At 41.9% G+C, this 19,642-nt stretch overlaps 1 protein-coding gene across 3 annotated transcripts in view; it reads left to right on the forward strand.

The window, feature by feature from the left end:
* Positions 1–15,657, forward strand: part of LOC124252752 (ranBP-type and C3HC4-type zinc finger-containing protein 1-like) — a 47,246-nt gene extending 31,589 nt beyond the window's left edge. For 2 of the 3 annotated variants that reach the window (XM_046686406.1, XM_046686403.1), the window contains exons 9-13: positions 6,252–6,433; positions 8,310–8,421; positions 8,982–9,260; positions 10,509–10,652; positions 15,203–15,657. In XM_046686406.1, coding sequence (XP_046542362.1) covers positions 6,252–6,433; positions 8,310–8,421; positions 8,982–9,260; positions 10,509–10,652; positions 15,203–15,283 — 798 coding nt within the window. In that variant the 3' untranslated portion in view covers positions 15,284–15,657. The remainder of the gene's footprint in view (positions 1–6,251; positions 6,434–8,309; positions 8,422–8,981; positions 9,261–10,508; positions 10,653–15,202) is intronic. The other variant, XM_046686404.1, reaches the window with a different exon arrangement.
* Positions 15,658–19,642: the final 3,985 nt, after the last annotated feature.

Genomic DNA, 19,642 nt, shown 5'->3' on the forward strand with positions numbered 1-19,642 from the left:
GTCTGGTCCAGACTCGATTATTTACAGACCGCGACCATATAGCTGGAGTATTGCTGCATGCGTCTTAAAACTAAACTCACTCATTCAGAGCAGTGTTGAACAAAACACAGTCATTCACTCCATGTGGCTTGATCTGCTGCCTTGCCTTGACAGGGCTTCTTGTGACCTGAATACTATCACCATAAGGGTCGAAATTTATGGATATTGACTTCTGTGATATGAGGAACATGGAGTTTCGGAGTGTAATCGCATTCGTTCATTCAACTGAAGTGTCTCAGATTGATAAGGGGTATGATATTGAAACTGGTCTTTATCACATCTGAAAAATGTACCATGTTTTAAGGCACATCACATACCCCATCTGTGAAAGGATTTTTCTGTATGGGAATGCTGTAAGAATTTTGTCGTGGAATTATTTCTTCATTTGTGGGAATGGTGTACATCTTGCTTGTTTTGGAGAACACTGTTTCTTTGGTGGTTACATTGCTAAAATATGAACACTTGTACAACTGTACACAGCTGTGATGCCCTGACAGATGCTTGAATCCTTCAGCAAGAGTGCCCCTAGGGATTATAGTCACCAGCAATACACCTAGATCGGTCGAAAGATGCAAGTTAGTGGATCACGTGATCAGGTTCATTGGCTTGGTTGTGACTCTGAGGACCGCAGCAACCCAGCTGGTCAAAAGAGGCAACTTAGTGGATCACGTGATCAGGTTCGATGGCTTGGTTGTGACTGTGACGGACCGCAGCAACCCAGCTGGTCGAAAGAGGCAACTTAGTGGATCACGTGATCAGGTTCGATGGCTTGGTTGTGACTGTGATGGACCGCAGCAACCCAGCTGGTCGAAAGAGGCAACTTAATGGATCATGTGATCAGATTCGATGACCTGGTTGTGATTGTAGAGGTCTGATACACAGAATAATCAAATACGAGAGCAGGGATGTAGAAAGGAACTTGATTGGGGTGCGGGTTTTAGAACATTGGTAGAGAAGTCCGCTTTTTCTTTGCTTCTAGTCACTGACTGAAATAAGTTTTGGAGAAGATCCCCAGCTTTAATTAGTGTGCCCTACATTGTAATATTATGTTCTGGCCATTCCTGGGGGCGGTGGGGTAGCCTAGTGGTTAAAGCGTTGGCTCGTCACGCCGAAAACCGGGGTTCGAATCCCCACATGGGTACAATGTGTGAAGCCCATTTCTGGTTTCCCCCTCCACGATGTTGCTGGAATATTGCTAAAAGCGGCGTAAAACCAAACTCAGTCAGTCAGTCAGTCTGGCCATTCCTGATGTGTAAGTCCAGTATGTTTGTATGTGGTGATGGAAAAATATAACTTTGTGATTGTTGAGAGACATCTCATTATCGATTCTAATAATGAGTCATTTAACCATGATGGGAACAAGGGTTGGCTATCGATATAGATCCTAGAGATTGATCATCTTAAAATGAATATCGATCGATTGTTGATAAATATCGAAGAAGTAACTTTGAGCAAAAATGACAAAATAAATCTGAAAGAAATCAACTCATTTCACAACAGCGGTGAGTGGTGACATATGTAGGCTTGGATTACCAACAAAACATCGTACTGAACATACTTTATGAACAACCCAGGAATAAAGACCTAACTTTGTGTTTTTTCTGAATAAATTAAAAAAATATTTTAATCACAATATTTCATGTACGATATTATTGATAACGCAATTTTCATGTCGATAATCATTAATAATGATTCCTATTGACTATATTTTCGATTATCTATCTTTTTAGCCAGCCCTAATGGGATCAACACTATTGAACTGCTTGAAAACATTACAGATGTATTATTGCATGAAAATTATTTGTGAAAATTAGAATTTATTGCCAGTATATGCACGATGTCTCAAAACCTCAATATTTCATTAATTGGCTCAATTTTTTAATTTTTTGGTTAGAAACTTTTCATCAGTCTCTTTGACAATGGAATATCTTTCCTAACCAAGAAAGTGTCAAGTTTTCATGTGATCATATTGTTGTATGTCTCACTACAAAGCAAGTGTTAGTATTTTTGTATTGCATTGAAATATAGTATGTTGACATTACTGGTAAGATGTACCTTTTAAACAATGACACAAAGTATAGGCATGTCAATGGAGACTCTTAATTTGAGATGACATACGTGATAATTTCAGTATTCCAAATCCCACAAGGATTCTAAACTCTTTCCTACACTCTCATGATGTTTGAGCCAAATACAATTAAGAAAAGGGGTCACCTTATATGATATGTGTGATCTTCTTCCCCAACCCCAAGGCAAACAGCTTCAGAATGAACCTTCAAAAGAGTCATACTGTCAATATTCATTAGTATATCATAGACCCTGAATGATATATAATTGTATTTATATATTTAACATAAATCGATTGTGTTCATAATAAAATGCGTTCACCTATTCATTTGTTTTTTCTTTGAATCTTTTTCAAGTGGAACATAATGTTTTTACTTCATTTTAATTTTGACTTCTTTTTATATGAAGTGCCATGTATTCAGACAGGTGTTAAAATTGGTTGCCAACACCCGTTGCTTGTCGTAAAAGGCAAGTACTTTGTTCTTATACCAGACTTCATTCTTCCTCACTTAAGGAGCAGTGGCCAAGTAATCTTAAGTGTAGAAATTCACTCTGCACGAGTTCATCCTCTTATCTGTGCATGGATCCACTTGGTGTGGACCAATTGTCCCTGTTTCTCCTGATTTATATGCTTGGTCTATAATACACATACACATGAAATATCTGCGACTTTGTCTAGTGGATACACCAGTTGCTTGTCATGTTGCTGACAAAGGTTCAATTCCCACATGGGTACAATGTGCAAAGCCCATTTCTGGTGTCCCCCGACGTGATATTACTGAAATATTTTATAATATTTCATTCTCTCCAGTAAGCAATACTATATACACCTATCTTTCCCGTTTCAAAAAGAACATGTTCACTAGCGAATAAAACTGATTTAAAAAACAATAATATGATTTGTAATTTAACTACTAACCTACCTTAAAAAATGTTTCCAGGACCTAGATTTTCGAAGCTCTCTTAACGCTAAGATAGTCGCAAGATAATGTTAATGTATGGCACTTACAACTATCTTAGCGGTAAGAGAGCTTCGAAAATCTAGGCCCAGATATAAGATAGGCGCTAAGATATAATTATTACCTTAACATGACCAGAATGCCATTGTACAAAGCGATCTTAGGGATAAGGTGATGGTAACTCCCATACCTTAAAATAGACTTACGACATCGTAGGGCTATTAAAGGTTGACTTGTGCTACGGCACCAAGCGCCAGGTTCCATAAGGCAATCTTATCACTTACCGGTACCACTGAAGTGATCGTAACTCCCATAACTTAACTAGACTTACGACAGTCGTAGTGCTAAGGTTGTGTTGTACAACAGCACCAAGCGCCAGGTTCCATAAGGCAATCTTATCACTTATCACTGAAGTGATCGTAACTCCCATAACTTAACTAGACTTACGACAGTCATAGTGCTAAGGTTGTCTTGTACAACAGCACCAAGCGCCAGGTTCCATAAGGCAATCTTATCACTTATCACTGAAGTGATCGTAACTCCCATAACTTAACTAGACTTCTTACGACAGTCAGTAGTGCTAAGGTTGTCCTGTACAACAGCACCAAGCCAGGTTCCATAAGGCAATCTTATCACTATCATCACTGAAGTGATCGTGAACTCCCATAACTTAACTAGACTTACGACAGTCGTAGTGCTAAGGTTGTCCTGTACAACAGCACCAAGCGCCAGGTTCCATAAGGCAATCTTATCACTTATCACTGAAGTGATCGTAACTCCCATAACTTAACTAGACTTACGACAGTCATAGTGCTAAGGTTGTCTTGTACAACAGCACCAAGCGCCAGGTTCCATAAGGCAATCTTATCACTAAGATGAATATCAGCCTATTAAGTATGAGACTTGCAATCGTCTTAACTAAGAGAACTTAGTGAAGTTGAACTCTGGGCAGTGAAATGCCAGTGTTCTATTATCCGGCAAACAAAGTGTCTGAAAATGGTATAATGTTTTCACATCTCTAACCCATGAAGATCCAGGTAAGAATTGGTCTTCAGCAACCCATGCTTGTCGTAAGAGGCAACTAATGAAATCAAGTGGTCATGCTTGCTGACTTGGTTGACATGTCATCGTATCCCAATTGCGTAGATCGATGCTCATGGTGTTGATCACTGGATTGTCTGGATTATTTACAGACCGCCGCCTTATAGCTGGAATATTGCTGAGTAGGGCATTAAACAACAAACAAACAAACTTCACATCTCCCTTGCAGGACTGCTACTAACTACTTTTTACATGACCGCCTCCGTGGTGTGGTGGTTAGAGCGTCCGCCCGGAGAGCGGAAGGTCGCGGGTTCGATCCCTGACCGCGTCATACCAAAAAGATGTTAAAATATGGTACTTGATGGTCCCTGCCTGGCTCTTGGCATTAATGGTAGGGCTTCCACGGGTACTCGAGTACCCGAGGACGAGTCGGGTTTAGCTGGACTCGAGTCCATTTTCAAGAACTCGAGGACTCGAAAAGGGGAGATAGCTCGAATTATTTGACGTTGACAGACTGTATGCCATGTGCTAAGCATGAGCGGCCGTTAATGTCTAATATTAAGATAAGATATAACTTTATTACCCCGGAGGAAATTCTTATACATCCAAACTGTCTCAAAATGAATATATACACAATTCACAAAAATATACACAATAGTTACATGCTCAAAACGAATGCTATTTACAAATAAAACTGACATGATATTATTCAATTAACCACATAGGTAAAGAGGCTGAATAATTCTAGTTCTAATCACATGATGGTGATTCAAAATATTTGTTGCATTCACAAATACTTGATGGTATGAAAGACTGTCAAGCTCTGTTGGTTTTGAGGGAAGGTAATCGACAGCAGCGTCCAGAAAGAAGTAGTTCAAAATGGTGAGATCAAATATATCAACTATCAAATCAAAGTTTAGCTGCCTTTTTGACAATCTGGCGCTCAAAGATAAAGGGAATATACAAATGTACTCGAAAGACACTCCAGAAATTTTGCAAGCAGTATTAACAATTTTGAAAAGTTTGGTTTTGTTGCGATGAGACAGACCCCGATACCAAGATAGAAAATTGTAGGTCAACACACTTTGAAGAAAGGTTTGAAAAAAAACTGTCATTACGGTTTTGTCAATGCCTTGACGATAATAATGTTCAGAATCAGAAATTAGGCCAGTAACAGTGGCGTCTTCTGCAAATTTCACAGTAAACAAGTCATTTATTGACAAGTAACAGTCATTGGTATACAAAACGAAGAGTACGGATGAAGGATCACAGCCATGTGGATCTCCAGTAGAGGTTGAGAGAAAAGAAGATTGATAGCCATTGACACTGACATACTGAGTTCTATGTACCCTGAATTCTTTAACCCATCTGATAATGTTTTTATTAACACCTAGATTACATAGTTTACTCCTCACACGGTGTGGCTGTATGGTATAAGTTGTTACAAGTCTGCAGATGAGAGTAAATATTATACATCGTTTGAGATTTCACTTCTTAAAATGATTAGGTAACTATCTTGACAATTGATAGACATGGAGAAAGATAAAAAATCAAATGTATGGGCGTATCTTGATCTGGATAGTGAAAAGGGCAAAATAACCAAATGCCGCCTGTGCGGTATATCACTGCGTTTTGCAGGCAGTACAAGCAGTACGAAGAAAAAAACATTTGTCAAGTAAACATCCAAATACTGATTCTGACCAATAGGAAATGTTAGTCACACAACAATATGAAGTCGGAAAGAAGTAAGTGTTCACTTGTGTGATCGGAACACGTCATGCAATTTACGCTATCGTTTGCTTGAAAGGTATGAATTTCGAGTACTCTGGTCCGAGTCGAGTCTCAACCCTTGAGTCCTCGAGTCCCCCAAAATGGACTCGTTGAAGCCCTAATTAATGGGTACAACAAGGACTGGTCAACTCGGAGTCAGTATAATGTGTCTGAGTGGGGTACTCATGCTTCACTGCGGCATGATATCTCAGTGGGCTAGCACTATAAAACCAGCTTAAGTCTGGGCTAGTACAAGCAGCCGCACATACACATACACACGCATGCACGCCATCATATGTGCGAAATATTCTCAAGCACGACGTTAAACCCAATTTCACCTCACCTCACCTACTATTTACAATATTTCTGTTTCAGGCTGAAGAATTTACCAGGCAACAAGAGAGACAGAGAAGTACTGAAAACTTTAACCAGTTACTGGAACTCGAGAACAGGGACCTTGTCCCCAACACAGAGGTGTTTGACTGTCCAATATGCTTTGATACGATTGCGCCAGGAGAGGGTGTGGTCCTCAGGGAATGTCTACATCTGTTCTGTCAGTAAGTAGGAAACTCGCTGTTTCATCATGTTAACACTTAACTTACTCTGTTAGTGAACATTGAACCTTGTCGTGTCAGTTGTAGCTAACTTTCTTTGTTGGTGAGTAAACAGTATACTTGCTTACTTGCTACTTAGCTGGTAAAAATTAAACATTCTGTGTTAGTGGACAGTAAACTTGCAGTGGCAGTATGTAAACAGTAAACAATGTGTTGACATGTAAACAGTAAATGGTGTGTCAATAAGTAAAAAGTGAACAATCTGTGTCAGTACGTAAACAGTAAATGTGTGTCAGTATGTAAACAATGTGTGTCTGCATAGGCGGATCCTGAGGTGGGGTGCAGGGGTGCCCAACCCCCATTTTGTCCTGAAAGTTTATTAAATGACCATTGAAACTCGGGTGAAAATGAAGTGTGCACCCCTCCTTTTCTCAATAGTGTGAACCCCCCTTTCTCAAAAAGCTGTATCTGCCCCTGGTCTGTAAGTAAACAGTAAATTATCAGTCAGTAAGTTTACAGTAAACTTTATATGTCAGTATGTAAACAGTAAACAATCTGTCAACATGTAAACAGTAAACAATATGTCAACATGTAAACAATCTGTCAACATGTAAACAGTAAACAATCTGTCCACATGTAAACAATCTGTCAACATGTAAACAGTAAACAATCTGTCCACATGTAAACAATCTGTCAACATGTAAACAGTAAACAATCTGTCAACATGTAAACAATCTGTCAACATGTAAACAGTAAACAATCTGTCAACATGTAAACAGTAAACAATCTGTCAACATGTAAACAGTAAACAATCTGTCAACATGTAAACAGTAAACATGTAAACAGTGTCAACATGTAAACAATCTGTCAACATGTAAACAGTAAACAATCTGTCCACATGTAAACAATCTGTCAACATGTAAACAGTAAACAATCTGTCCACATGTAAACAATCTGTCAACATGTAAACAGTAAACAATCTGTCAACATGTAAACAATCTGTCAACATGTAAACAGTAAACAATCTGTCAACATGTAAACAGTAAACAATCTGTCAACATGTAAACAGTAAACAATCTGTCAACATGTAAACAGTAAACTAGATATGTAGTAAGTAAACACTAAACTCTCAGTGTCAGTATGTAAATTGTGTCTGTATGCAAACAGTAAATAATCTGCCAGTAAACATACAGTAAACTTTCTGTTGTATGTAAACAGTAAACATGGTATGTTGTTGCAATGACATTCTATCTCACAATAACGAAAAGAGATTCTGTCTTTTCTTAACTGTTCAGGTGACAGTGATGAAGCCTGTGTGTAAGATGTGAGATATTGCCATGTACTTATGTGTATACACTCAACAAGTTAGCAGAGGCCCAGATAAACTGCGTATCCGGGTAAAATACGCATAGAATTACGCATTGAAAAATAATTGTTGCGTACCAATTACGCATTTAAAATGTTAGATATGCAAAAAGTTTAAAACAAATGCGTACAAAATATATTTATAAAATTCGCTTGCGTAAAGAAAAAGACATTAATTGCTATCAAGTTTTACTGTTAGTATAGGACAAGTGTTCTACTGTCAGTACAGGATGAGTGATTTTTTATGAAATCATTTCCCTTATATTTAAGTTGGTTTTGATTAGGTATGACATATGGCAGAACATACCTGCTTAGTAAACTTGCTCAATGACATAATACTTAGGTGAGTAAAGTGACTGAAATACGCACATATTTGAAAGCAGTGGGTAACAGAAAATGAAATACCCACTCAACATTCATAATACCCACTCTAAAAAAATACAGTGGGTACAGTACCCACATGAGCTAAATCTTATCTGGAGCTCTGAAGTTAGTGTTACAACTGTGTTAACAGAGACTGCCTGATGAACGCTGTACGGATGACGGAGGAGGCAAGTCTCAAGTGTCCGTTCCAGGACGACCTGTACACCTGTGAGGCCATGTTGCAGGATAGAGAAGTCAGAGCGGTCAGTTGTACATCTATATAATCAAAACATCAAAATGTCAAAACATTTCAATACAACAGTTAACATAATTTGCAAAGGATTTCAGGAAAAATCATTATTTCCCACTACACAGCCTTCTCTACAAGTATTGTAATGAAATTTGAAATGGAACATTTATGTGGTATATGTATAATACATGTTTTACCCTTCACACATCCTTGTTTCTGCCACTTGATCAAGGTCAACCATATACCACGTTTTTTTTTCTATTTACCAGGGCAGTGAGGTAGCTTAGTGTTTAAATCGTTTGCTTGTCACATCGAAAACCCAGGTTCAATTCCCCACATGGGTACAGTATAAACTGTACAAAATAAAGCCAATTTCCAGTGCCAATCGCCGTAATATTGCTGGAATATTGCTGAAAGTAGTGTAAAAACGTACTCACTCTCTCAAGTAAGCAATAATATGTACACCTATCTTTCCAATCTCAAAAATAAAGGTTCACTTGGGAATTAATACAATTTCAAAAACAATAATATGATTTGCAATTCTGCTCTACCATGTGCCGCTATGACTTTCAGCTGGTGAGTGACGAGATCTATGCCCGCTACCTGCAGCGGAGCCTGGACACTGCAGAGAGCCAGGCTAGCAACAGTTACCACTGCAAGACGCCTGACTGCCACGGGTGGTGCATCTACGAGGACCTCGTCAACTTCTTCTCATGTCCAGTGTGTAGGAAGGAGAACTGCCTCACCTGCAAGGCCATCCATGAGAACATGAACTGTCGTGAGTACCAGGAAGACCTCAAGCGAAGGTCGTCCAATGACAAGGCGGCACAGCAGACGCAGAAGATGCTTGAGGTAAGAATCAATGCAGCATTATAAGAGAGTGAGTGATTTGTTTACACCAGTGTTAGAAACACTGGCAGCCATCACATGACAAACTAGCTACAAGCTACTTCCAAGGGGACCGCCTCCGTGGTATAGTGGTTAGAGCGTCCGCACGGAGAGCGTAAGGTCGCGGGTTCGATCCCCGACCGCGTCATACCAAAGTTAAAATTAGGTACTTGTTGGTCCCTGCCTTGCGCTCGCCATTAATGGGTACAACAAGGACTGGTCGGCTCGGAGTCAGTATAATGTGTCTGTGTGGGATATTCATGCTTCATTGCGATATGGTATCTCAGTGGGCTAGCACTATAAAACCAGATTACGTCTGGGCTAGTACAAGCAGCCGCACATACAAATACAAATACACATGCATGCATGTCGTCATATGAGTGAAATATTCTCAAGCACGACGTTAAACCCAATCTCACTTCACCTACTTCCAATTGTGCGGCACCTTTGCTAAACTCTAAGTAACATCACTGGTACTAATACAAACGGCCAATACAAGAGTCTTGAAATTTCCCTACTGAAACCAAATTTATCTATTTCTCTGTTTATTGTATGTCTTTATGAGTGCCATCATGGGAATTTTGAAATGTTTTATGGCTAACTTACTAAGAATGAATTGGCTTTTGTGTTTTTAAACAGATCTCTTTGAACAAAGATGTATGTACAGTTGTAAATTGCAAACAAATAGAAAAGTTCCCAACTTCCCCATACATGCTTACCAACCAATTACAGGATAGTTGAAATGAAATAGACATTCAGTTTGAAAAGCAAAGGAAATTATTCAGCAGGGTGAAGTCTATTTCGCATCTGGATTGTCACCACTGCTTTGTAAATGTAATGGTTATCTGTTATCATTACACAATTGCTGTAACTGTATAGTCCGAACTGTGTAGTTGTAACAGAATCTGGACTGGCAATGAGGCTTCGTAAGTCTCCAAGAACTATGTACAACTTTCATGGCTAACCCAGGACTTTGGTTATATCTTGAGTGGAAAGTCAGACCCAAATAAGTTTTACAAGCAATCTGCACACAATCTTCCTTACAGGGGGCTGTGGGGTAACCTAGTGGTTAAACTGTTTGTTCGTCATGCCGAGGACCTGGGTTCGATCCCCCACATGGGTACAAAGTGTGAAGCCAATTTCTGGTGTCCCCTAACATGATATTGCTGGAATATTGCTAAAAGTGAACTAAACTCACTCACTTCCTTACAGAGACTGGTGACAGAAGGAGAGGCTATGCCATGTCCACAGTGCAAAGTGATTGTCCAGAAAAAAGATGGATGTGACTGGATCAAGTGCTCCATTTGCAAAACAGAGATTTGTTGGGTCACGAAAGGACCTCGGTGGGGGCCAAAGGTGAGTGTTATTGTCAGAGTAAGCAAGGTCGAGATTTGTTCGTGCACGAAAGGACCACGGTGGGGGCCAAAGGTGGGTGTTATTGTCAGAGTAAGCAAGGTCGAGATTTGTTCGGGCATGAAAGGACCACGGTGGGGGCCAAAGGTGAGTGTTATTGTCAGAGTAAGCAAGGCCGAGATTTGTTCGGGCACCAAAGGACCACGGTGGGGGCCAAAGGTGGGTGTTATTGTCAGAGTAAGCAAGGTCGAGATTTGTTCGGGCACCAAAGGACCAATGGGGGCCAAAAGGTGGGTGTTATTGTCAGAGTAAGCAAGGCCGAGATTTGTTCGGGCACCAAAGGACCACGGTGGGGGCCAAAGGTGGGTGTTATTGTCAGAGTAAGCAAGGTCGAGATTTGTTCGGGCACCAAAGGACCACGGTGGGGGCCAAAGGTGGGTGTTATTGTCAGAGTAAGCAAGGCCGAGATTTGTTCGGGCACGAAAGGACCACGGTGGGGGCCAAAGGTGAGTGTTATTGTCAGAGTAAGCAAGGTCGAGATTTGTTCAGGCATGAAAGGACCACGGTGGGGGCCAAAGGTGAGTGTTATTGTCAGAGTAAGCAAGGCCGTGATTTGTTGGGTGACCAAAGGACCTCGATGGGGGCCAAAGGTGGGTGTTATTGTCAGAGTAAGCAAGGCTGAGATTTGTTTTGTCACCAAAGGACCACGGTGGGGGCCAAAGGTGAGTGTTATTGTCAGAGTAAGCAAGGTCGAGATTTGTTCGGGCACCAAAGGACCACGGTGGGGGCCAAAGGTGGGTGTTATTGTCAGAGTAAGCAAGGTCGAGATTTGTTGGGTGACCAAAGGACCTCGATGGGGGCCAAAGGTGAGTGTTATTGTCAGAGTAAGCAAGGCCGAGATTTGTTGGGTGACCAAAGGACCATGGTTGGGGCCAAAGGTGAGTGTTATTGTCAGAGTAAGCAAGGTCGAGATTTGTTGGGTGACCAAAGGGCCTCGATGGGGGCCAAAGGTGGGTGTTATTGTCAGAGTAAGCAAGGCCGAGATTTGTTGGGTCACCAAAGGACCTTCGGTGGGGGCCAAAGGTGGGTGTTATTGTCAGAGTAAGCAAGGTCGAGATTTGTTGGGTCACCAAAGGACCACGGTGGGGGCCAAAGGTGGGTGTTATTGTCAGAGTAAGCAAGGTCGAGATTTGTTGGGTGACCAAAGGACCTCGGTGGGGGCCAAAGGTGAGTGTTATTGTCAGAGTGAGCAAGGCTGAGATTTGTTGGGTCACCAAAGGACCTTCGGTAGGGGCCAAAGGTGAGTGTTATTGTCAGAGTAAGCAAGGCCGAGATTTGTTGGGTCACCAAAGGACCATGGTTGGTGCCAAAGGTGGGTGTTATTGTCAGAGTAAGCAAGGCCGAGATTTGTTCGGGCACCAAAGGACCATGGTCGGTGCCAAAGGTGAGTGTTATTGTCAGAGTAAGCGAGGCCGAGATTTGTTGGGTCACCAAAGGACCACGGCTGGGGCCAAAGGTGAGTGTTATTGTCAGAGTCACCAAAGGAACTCGATGGGGGCCAAAGGTGGGTGTTATTGTCAGATTTAGCAAGGCTTAGATTTGTTTGGTCACCAAAGGACCTTCGGTGGGGGCCAAAGGTGAGTGTTATTGTCAGAGTAAGCAAGGTCGAGATTTGTTCGGGCACCAAAGGACCACGGTGGGGGCCAAAGGTGGGTGTTATTGTCAGAGTAAGCAAGGTCGAGATTTGTTGGGTGACCAAAGGACCTCGATGGGGGCCAAAGGTGAGTGTTATTGTCAGAGTAAGCAAGGCTGAGATTTGTTGGGTCACCAAAGGACCTTCGGTGAGGGCCAAAGGTGGGTGTTATTGTCATAGTAAGCAAGGTTGAGATTTGTTGGTGACCAAAGGGCCCTCGATAGGGGCCAAAGGTGGGTGTTATTGTCAGAGTAAGCAAGGCCGAGATTTGTTTGGTCACCAAAGGACCTTCGGTGGGGGCCAAAGGTGGGTGTTATTGTCAGAGTAAGCAAGGTCGAGATTTGTTGGGTGACCAAAGGGCCTCGATGGGGGCCAAAGGTGGGTGTTATTGTCAGAGTAAGCAAGGCTGAGATTTGTTGGGTCACCAAAGGACCTTCGGTGGGGGCCAAAGGTGGGTGTTATTGTCAGAGTAAGCAAGGCTGAGATTTGTTGGGTCACCAAAGGACCACGGTGGGGGCCAAAGGTGAGTGTTATTGTCAGAGTAAGCAAGGTCGAGATTTGTTCGGGCACCAAAGGACCACGGTGGGGGCCAAAGGTGGGTGTTATTGTCAGAGTAAGCAAGGTCGAGATTTGTTGGGTGACCAAAGGACCTCGATGGGGGCCAAAGGTGAGTGTTATTGTCAGAGTAAGCAAGGCCGAGATTTGTTGGGTGACCAAAGGACCATGGTTGGGGCCAAAGGTGAGTGTTATTGTCAGAGTAAGCAAGGTCGAGATTTGTTGGGTGACCAAAGGGCCTCGATGGGGGCCAAAGGTGGGTGTTATTGTCAGAGTAAGCAAGGCCGAGATTTGTTGGGTCACCAAAGGACCTTCGGTGGGGGCCAAAGGTGGGTGTTATTGTCAGAGTAAGCAAGGTCGAGATTTGTTGGGTCACCAAAGGACCACGGTGGGGGCCAAAGGTGGGTGTTATTGTCAGAGTAAGCAAGGTCGAGATTTGTTGGGTGACCAAAGGACCTCGGTGGGGGCCAAAGGTGAGTGTTATTGTCAGAGTGAGCAAGGCTGAGATTTGTTGGGTCACCAAAGGACCTTCGGTAGGGGCCAAAGGTGAGTGTTATTGTCAGAGTAAGCAAGGCCGAGATTTGTTGGGTCACCAAAGGACCATGGTTGGTGCCAAAGGTGGGTGTTATTGTCAGAGTAAGCAAGGCCGAGATTTGTTCGGGCACCAAAGGACCATGGTCGGTGCCAAAGGTGAGTGTTATTGTCAGAGTAAGCGAGGCCGAGATTTGTTGGGTCACCAAAGGACCACGGCTGGGGCCAAAGGTGAGTGTTATTGTCAGAGTCACCAAAGGAACTCGATGGGGCCAAAGGTGGGTGTTATTGTCAGATTTATAGCAAGGCTTAGATTTGTTTGGTCACCAAAGGACCTTCGGTGGGGGCCAAAGGTGAGTGTTATTGTCAGAGTAAGCAAGGTCGAGATTTGTTCGGGCACCAAAGGACCACGGTGGGGGCCAAAGGTGGGTGTTATTGTCAGAGTAAGCAAGGTCGAGATTTGTTGGGTGACCAAAGGACCTCGATGGGGGCCAAAGGTGAGTGTTATTGTCAGAGTAAGCAAGGCTGAGATTTGTTGGGTCACCAAAGGACCTTCGGTGAGGGCCAAAGGTGGGTGTTATTGTCATAGTAAGCAAGGTTGAGATTTGTTGGGTGACCAAAGGGCCTCGATAGGGGCCAAAGGTGGGTGTTATTGTCAGAGTAAGCAAGGCCGAGATTTGTTTGGTCACCAAAGGACCTTCGGTGGGGGCCAAAGGTGGGTGTTATTGTCAGAGTAAGCAAGGTCGAGATTTGTTGGGTGACCAAAGGGCCTCGATGGGGGCCAAAGGTGGGTGTTATTGTCAGAGTAAGCAAGGCTGAGATTTGTTGGGTCACCAAAGGACCTTCGGTGGGGGCCAAAGGTGGGTGTTATTGTCAGAGTAAGCAAGGCTGAGATTTGTTGGGTCACCAAAGGACCACGGTGGGGGCCAAAGGTGAGTGTTATTGTCAGAGTAAGCGAGGCCGAAATTTGTTGGGTCACCAAAGGACCACAGTGGGGGCCAAAGGTGAGTGTTATTGTCAGGGTAAGCAAGGCTGAGATTTGTTCGGGCACCAAAGGACCACTGTGGGGGCCAAAGTTGGGTGTTATTGTCAGAGTAAGCAAGGCTGAGATTTGTTGGGTCACCAAAGGACCATGGTTGGTGCCAAAGGTGGGTGTTATTGTCAGAGTAAGCAAGGCCGAGATTTGTTCGGGCACCAAAGGACCATGGTCGGTGCCAAAGGTGAGTGTTATTGTCAGAGTAAGCAAGGCCGAGATTTGTTGGGTCACCAAAAGACCACGGCTGGGGCCAAAGGTGAGTGTTATTGTCAGAGTCACCAAAGGAACTCGATGGGGGCCAAAGGTGGGTGTTATTGTCAGATTTAGCAAGGCTTAGATTTGTTTGGTCACCAAAGGACCTTCGGTGGGGGCCAAAGGTGAGTGTTATTGTCAGAGTAAGCAAGGCCGAGATTTGTTGGGTCACCAAAGGACCTTCGGTGGGGACCAAAGGTGGGTGTTACTATAAGGGTAAGCAGGGCAGATATCAAAAGGCCCTCGGTAAGCATTGTTCCTAGAATAAGGCCTCTGCCAACAGATCTTTCTCATCATTTTGGGCCCTCTATTTTGGCCAAAGATTGGTGTTTTATAACAGTATGAAAGATCTGTAGACTCATAAAAGTTGATGGGTGTTATGCATGAAGTAAGATAGGTAGATATGCTTTGGATATATTGATTTAATATTGTTGGAGCAATATAAAATGTCACTTATCAACTCCCAATTTTTTTATGTGATTTCAGGGTGAAGGAGACATTTCCGGTGGGTGTGGTTGTCGTGTCAATGGTGCCAAGTGTGATCCACAATGTAACAACTGTCACTGATGGGTGTCGGACAATGGCCTTTGTTCATCTTGACCTTGACCCTTGTGTGATCCACACTATAACAAGTGTCACTGAGTGGATGTGAAATAACGGACATTGATCACCTAGACCTGGTGTGATCCACATTGTAGCAACTGTCTCTACATGGCCATACCCTTGGCCCAGGTGAGATCTCCATCGTAAGAAATGATGAGACATCAGACAATGGCCATTACTCACCTTGACCTTCACCCAAGTGTGATCCACAATGAAACAACTGTCATTAAGGGTACCTCAAATAATGGCCATTGCTCGTCTTGACCTTGACCTGTGTGTTATCCACATTGTAGCAACTGACACTCAGGGGGCATGAAATAAAGGTCATTGCCCTCCTTGACCTTGACCTGGGTTCCTGTTCTTTTGAACTCGAACAGTACCTCAACCATTCCATAATACCAGCAAGTATGAAGTCATGTGAATCGACCATGTGAAAACCTTGAAGGAAATGTGAGACAGAAGAAAACAGTGAAGTGGTTTGCTGAGAAAGTATAATTCTGAATATAACATACTAGTATGCTGCAGTTAAGTGTTTATAAGGACCATATGTATCCGAAGGTTAAGGAGGTGAAGTGTATTAAGGGCACACAAGGCAATAGTTGGAATCTGTTTTTGGTAACAGATATGGGAAAGTAGCTCTCTTTTCTGTTACTTGGATGAACCACGACAACTATGTGAAATTCTCTAGGCTCCTTAGGGACCGTTCATAATTTATGGCTGGGGGTTGGGGTTGGGGGTGTGTGTATGTGTGTGTGATGATGAGGGGGTCACCCATTTTGTTCTGGGGGAGCTGGGGGTCAGCAATTTTGTACACACACTGGGGGTGGTGGGGTGTGTAATTAATTTTGTACATAAAAATATGTTTAAAATTATGCTTAGAAATTATGGGAAGGAGAGGGGGTCATTGATTTTGTACATGACATACAAGGGGTCACTTATTTTGTACATAAATTTTAGGGGGAATTCACATTGTACATGCTTGTCCATAAAAATCATAAACCACCCCCCTAGCCATAAATTATGAACGGTCCCTTATATTTTATGAATATAATTCAGGACCTGTTTCTTCTTCTGCAAAGTATGTTAATTTCAGGGACAAGATGTTTGTCCAGGCCTAACTGCCTGTAATAATAAAGTACTAGACACATGATAAAGATCCCCTTCGGACCAAGGTTTAGAAAAAAATTAAAATAACTTTTGAAAGGTAGTAGCTATATGTGAGATTGCATATTTTGGAAAAGATCAGATTCTGCAGTCCTCAATGCAATAAACAGTTCTGATAAAGACATTTCATAATTCCCAATCATAGAGTTTAACACTGAAGAGTCATCTCACCTAAAACATAATATCACACAGATAGGTGAGCTCTACCTCTTCTCCTTGTGAGATTAGTATCAGTACCCATTGAATAAGTACAAAAGTCTGTCTGACATGAATACATACAATAGGTACCCACTTACTGCGAAAATGATGGCTAAGTATCAATAACATTGGCCCTAGAGAACCTTGCTGCTTGCAAACACAGGGCTGTTATTTCTTTCAGGGGTCAGTGAACCCAGCAATGTGAAACACAATCATTGTACAAAATTTGTCCATTAATCTTTGTGGTGATAGTTATGTTTGAGTTGTCTCCCCCTAAACTTTGTGGACAAGCGAGTTTGGTTTTATTCCACTTTGAACTGTATTTTACTTATCACAGCGTGGTAGCTTGATGATGGAGTGAGTGAGTGAGTGGGTTTTTACGCCATGTACCAATATTCCAGCAATATCACGGTGGGGAATTGGGCTTCACACATTGTACCCATGTGCAGGGAATGCAATTTTCATTTCAAATTGATCAATTCAAACCGATGACACAATATTAAGTTTTCAGTTGAAAATAGATTTTCCTGTTGCCATCCCTGCATGTGGGGAATCAAAGCCGGGTCTTCAGCGTGACAAGCGAACACTTTACCCACTAGGCTATTCCACCGCCCCACTTGATGTTGAGGGTGGTCCTAAGTGATGCAGATCTTTAACACTTACCACTTGGATGAAACTCACAAGCATATGTATGGAACTAGCAAACTTAAAAATATGACAGGGGACATCCAGGCTTTGAAACCATGATCATTGTTTTCTGTGATGCTATCGAGAGGAAACTCTGCACATGAATTGCCATGCCCAAGGAGACTTGGCCTTCAAGGTCCTTCATAATTTTATGAATCAATTTGATTTAATAAAGCAATTTGTGATGAAAAGCACTGATGAAATTTACTGAGGTGCTTTGTATGATCTACTTCATTGATTACAGCCTGAAGTTAGTATTATCCATCATGTGTGTGCTTCCTGTGAATGTGCATTTGTGACATTAATAATTGTAAACCTAAATCAACTTGGCCATTAATTCAGCATCAGTTATTATAGATACAGCTGCAGTCATCACTTAATATCATAAACCGTACTTTCATATTTAACCAAGACCATTAAATTCATATTTAGCCAAGGACATAAGAACATGGAGTATGTTCCTATGTTATATGTACTTTGTGCAATAAACAAATACCATATACAGCTCATACTTCCAAAGTAATACAAGGCAAAAGGGTTCTTGAAAAGATGCCTCTGGTGATTGGGGCTGAGACTTGTGATACAAATGGACTGACTGAGTGAGTTTGGTTTTACGCTGCTTTTAGCAATATTCCAGCAACATCACGGCGGGATAGAAATGGAAGGTTTAATTATTTTCTACAGTTAAACTTTCCAGAACAATGTAAAACATCTTAAGTTACATGGTGTGCTCAGTTCATGATGTGGCTGGAAAGTATATGTTGACTAAAAGCATTTGTCTTAGGGGCCATGGCCTCCTTTCACAGAGCACTAAGGTGATCGTAAGTCACTAAGGTAACCTTAGTGCAATGTTAAAGAATGGGAGTTAAGGTTAACCTTAGTAAAGGTTGCTTCGTGAAAGGAGCCCCAGCACCATAGATTGATGTTGCATGAAAATCTCAAGTCTTGGTGTCAGTGCGTTCATGGCTCTGCAAGTTTCCTATCTTGAAACAAAATCATTTTAACTGATTTACCGTTGTTTCATGAAGGTATTAAACGAAGAAAAGACCTCTGATCATATTTCACTGATGTCATTTTTATTCATATGCTGTGCTGAGTTGTCATAAAACAGATCTTTTCATGATTTTGGGTTTGCTCATCCTGGTGAGATCTTCTTGTGCAGTTAGTAACATAGGCAGATTGGATCTATAAAACCCTTTAAATGAATTTCAACGTAGTAAATACATCCCAGATGATAAACATTATGAAAAAGCAGGGAAAACCACGAAATTGCATGGTTACTGCCCACTGATCTCAGGATGCATATCTGGGGGCCAGTAAACTAAGGAATTACACATTTTCAGTATTAATTTTTGTGGTTTATGGTGGATGGGAATATTTCTCAAAATTCAAGGAATTAAGTTTAATATCCGACTTTAGACTTTTGAACTGGTCTCTTATGTATTTATATTAGGGGAGGGGTGTCTTATCATTGGTGCAACACTTCTATTAGAGTGGGAATATTCAATGAATTATACTGAAACACACATTTTGATGTTAACAATGAAGAAAATACAATGTGTCAGATGTGTGTTCGGGCATTAACTTCAGGTGTGTGAATTTAGATTTAATGTCTGTCATGGCAGTGCGACAAGCTTTACTGACAAAGGACAACCCTGCATAAATCAGTCTTAACATGAGACGTATCAACAGTGTTGGCAGTTAGCAGACAGCCACCTAATGGACCACCCAGACTAGGGACCGTTCATAATTTATGGCTAAGTGTGCGTGCGTGTGTGTATGCGTGCGTGCGTGCGTCACCTATTTTGTTCTGTGGAGGAAGGGCATCAATTTTGTACACATGTACTGGGGGTTGGGGGGTGTCAGCAATTTTGTACTTAAAATTTTATGCTTAAAAATTATGAGAAAGGTGAGGGGAGGCATAAATTTTAGGAGGGTCATTCACATTGTATATGCTTCAGCATATAAATCATCATCTTCATAAAAATCATCATCTTCCCCACTTGCCATAAATTATGAACGGTCCCGTACATCAGTCGGAACATAAGATGTACCAACAGTGTTGACAGCAGATTTCCATAGGACACTGACAACCCTGAATATATTTATTGGGATGCAAGTCGTACTACCAGTGATAGCAAGCTGATCCGTCTGAACATACAACCAGTGGTATTGGCAGCAGCTAAACCTAGGACATGAACAACCCTGAAAATATGTCTGAATGCAAGACATACCAGTATTGTTTGCATCTGGTTGAATTTTATTGAATTTTTT

The sequence above is a fragment of the Haliotis rubra genome, unplaced genomic scaffold (assembly GCF_003918875.1).
Source record: "Haliotis rubra isolate DU_JTF1 unplaced genomic scaffold, ASM391887v1 Scf523, whole genome shotgun sequence".
NCBI classification, from domain to species: domain Eukaryota; kingdom Metazoa; phylum Mollusca; class Gastropoda; order Lepetellida; family Haliotidae; genus Haliotis; species Haliotis rubra.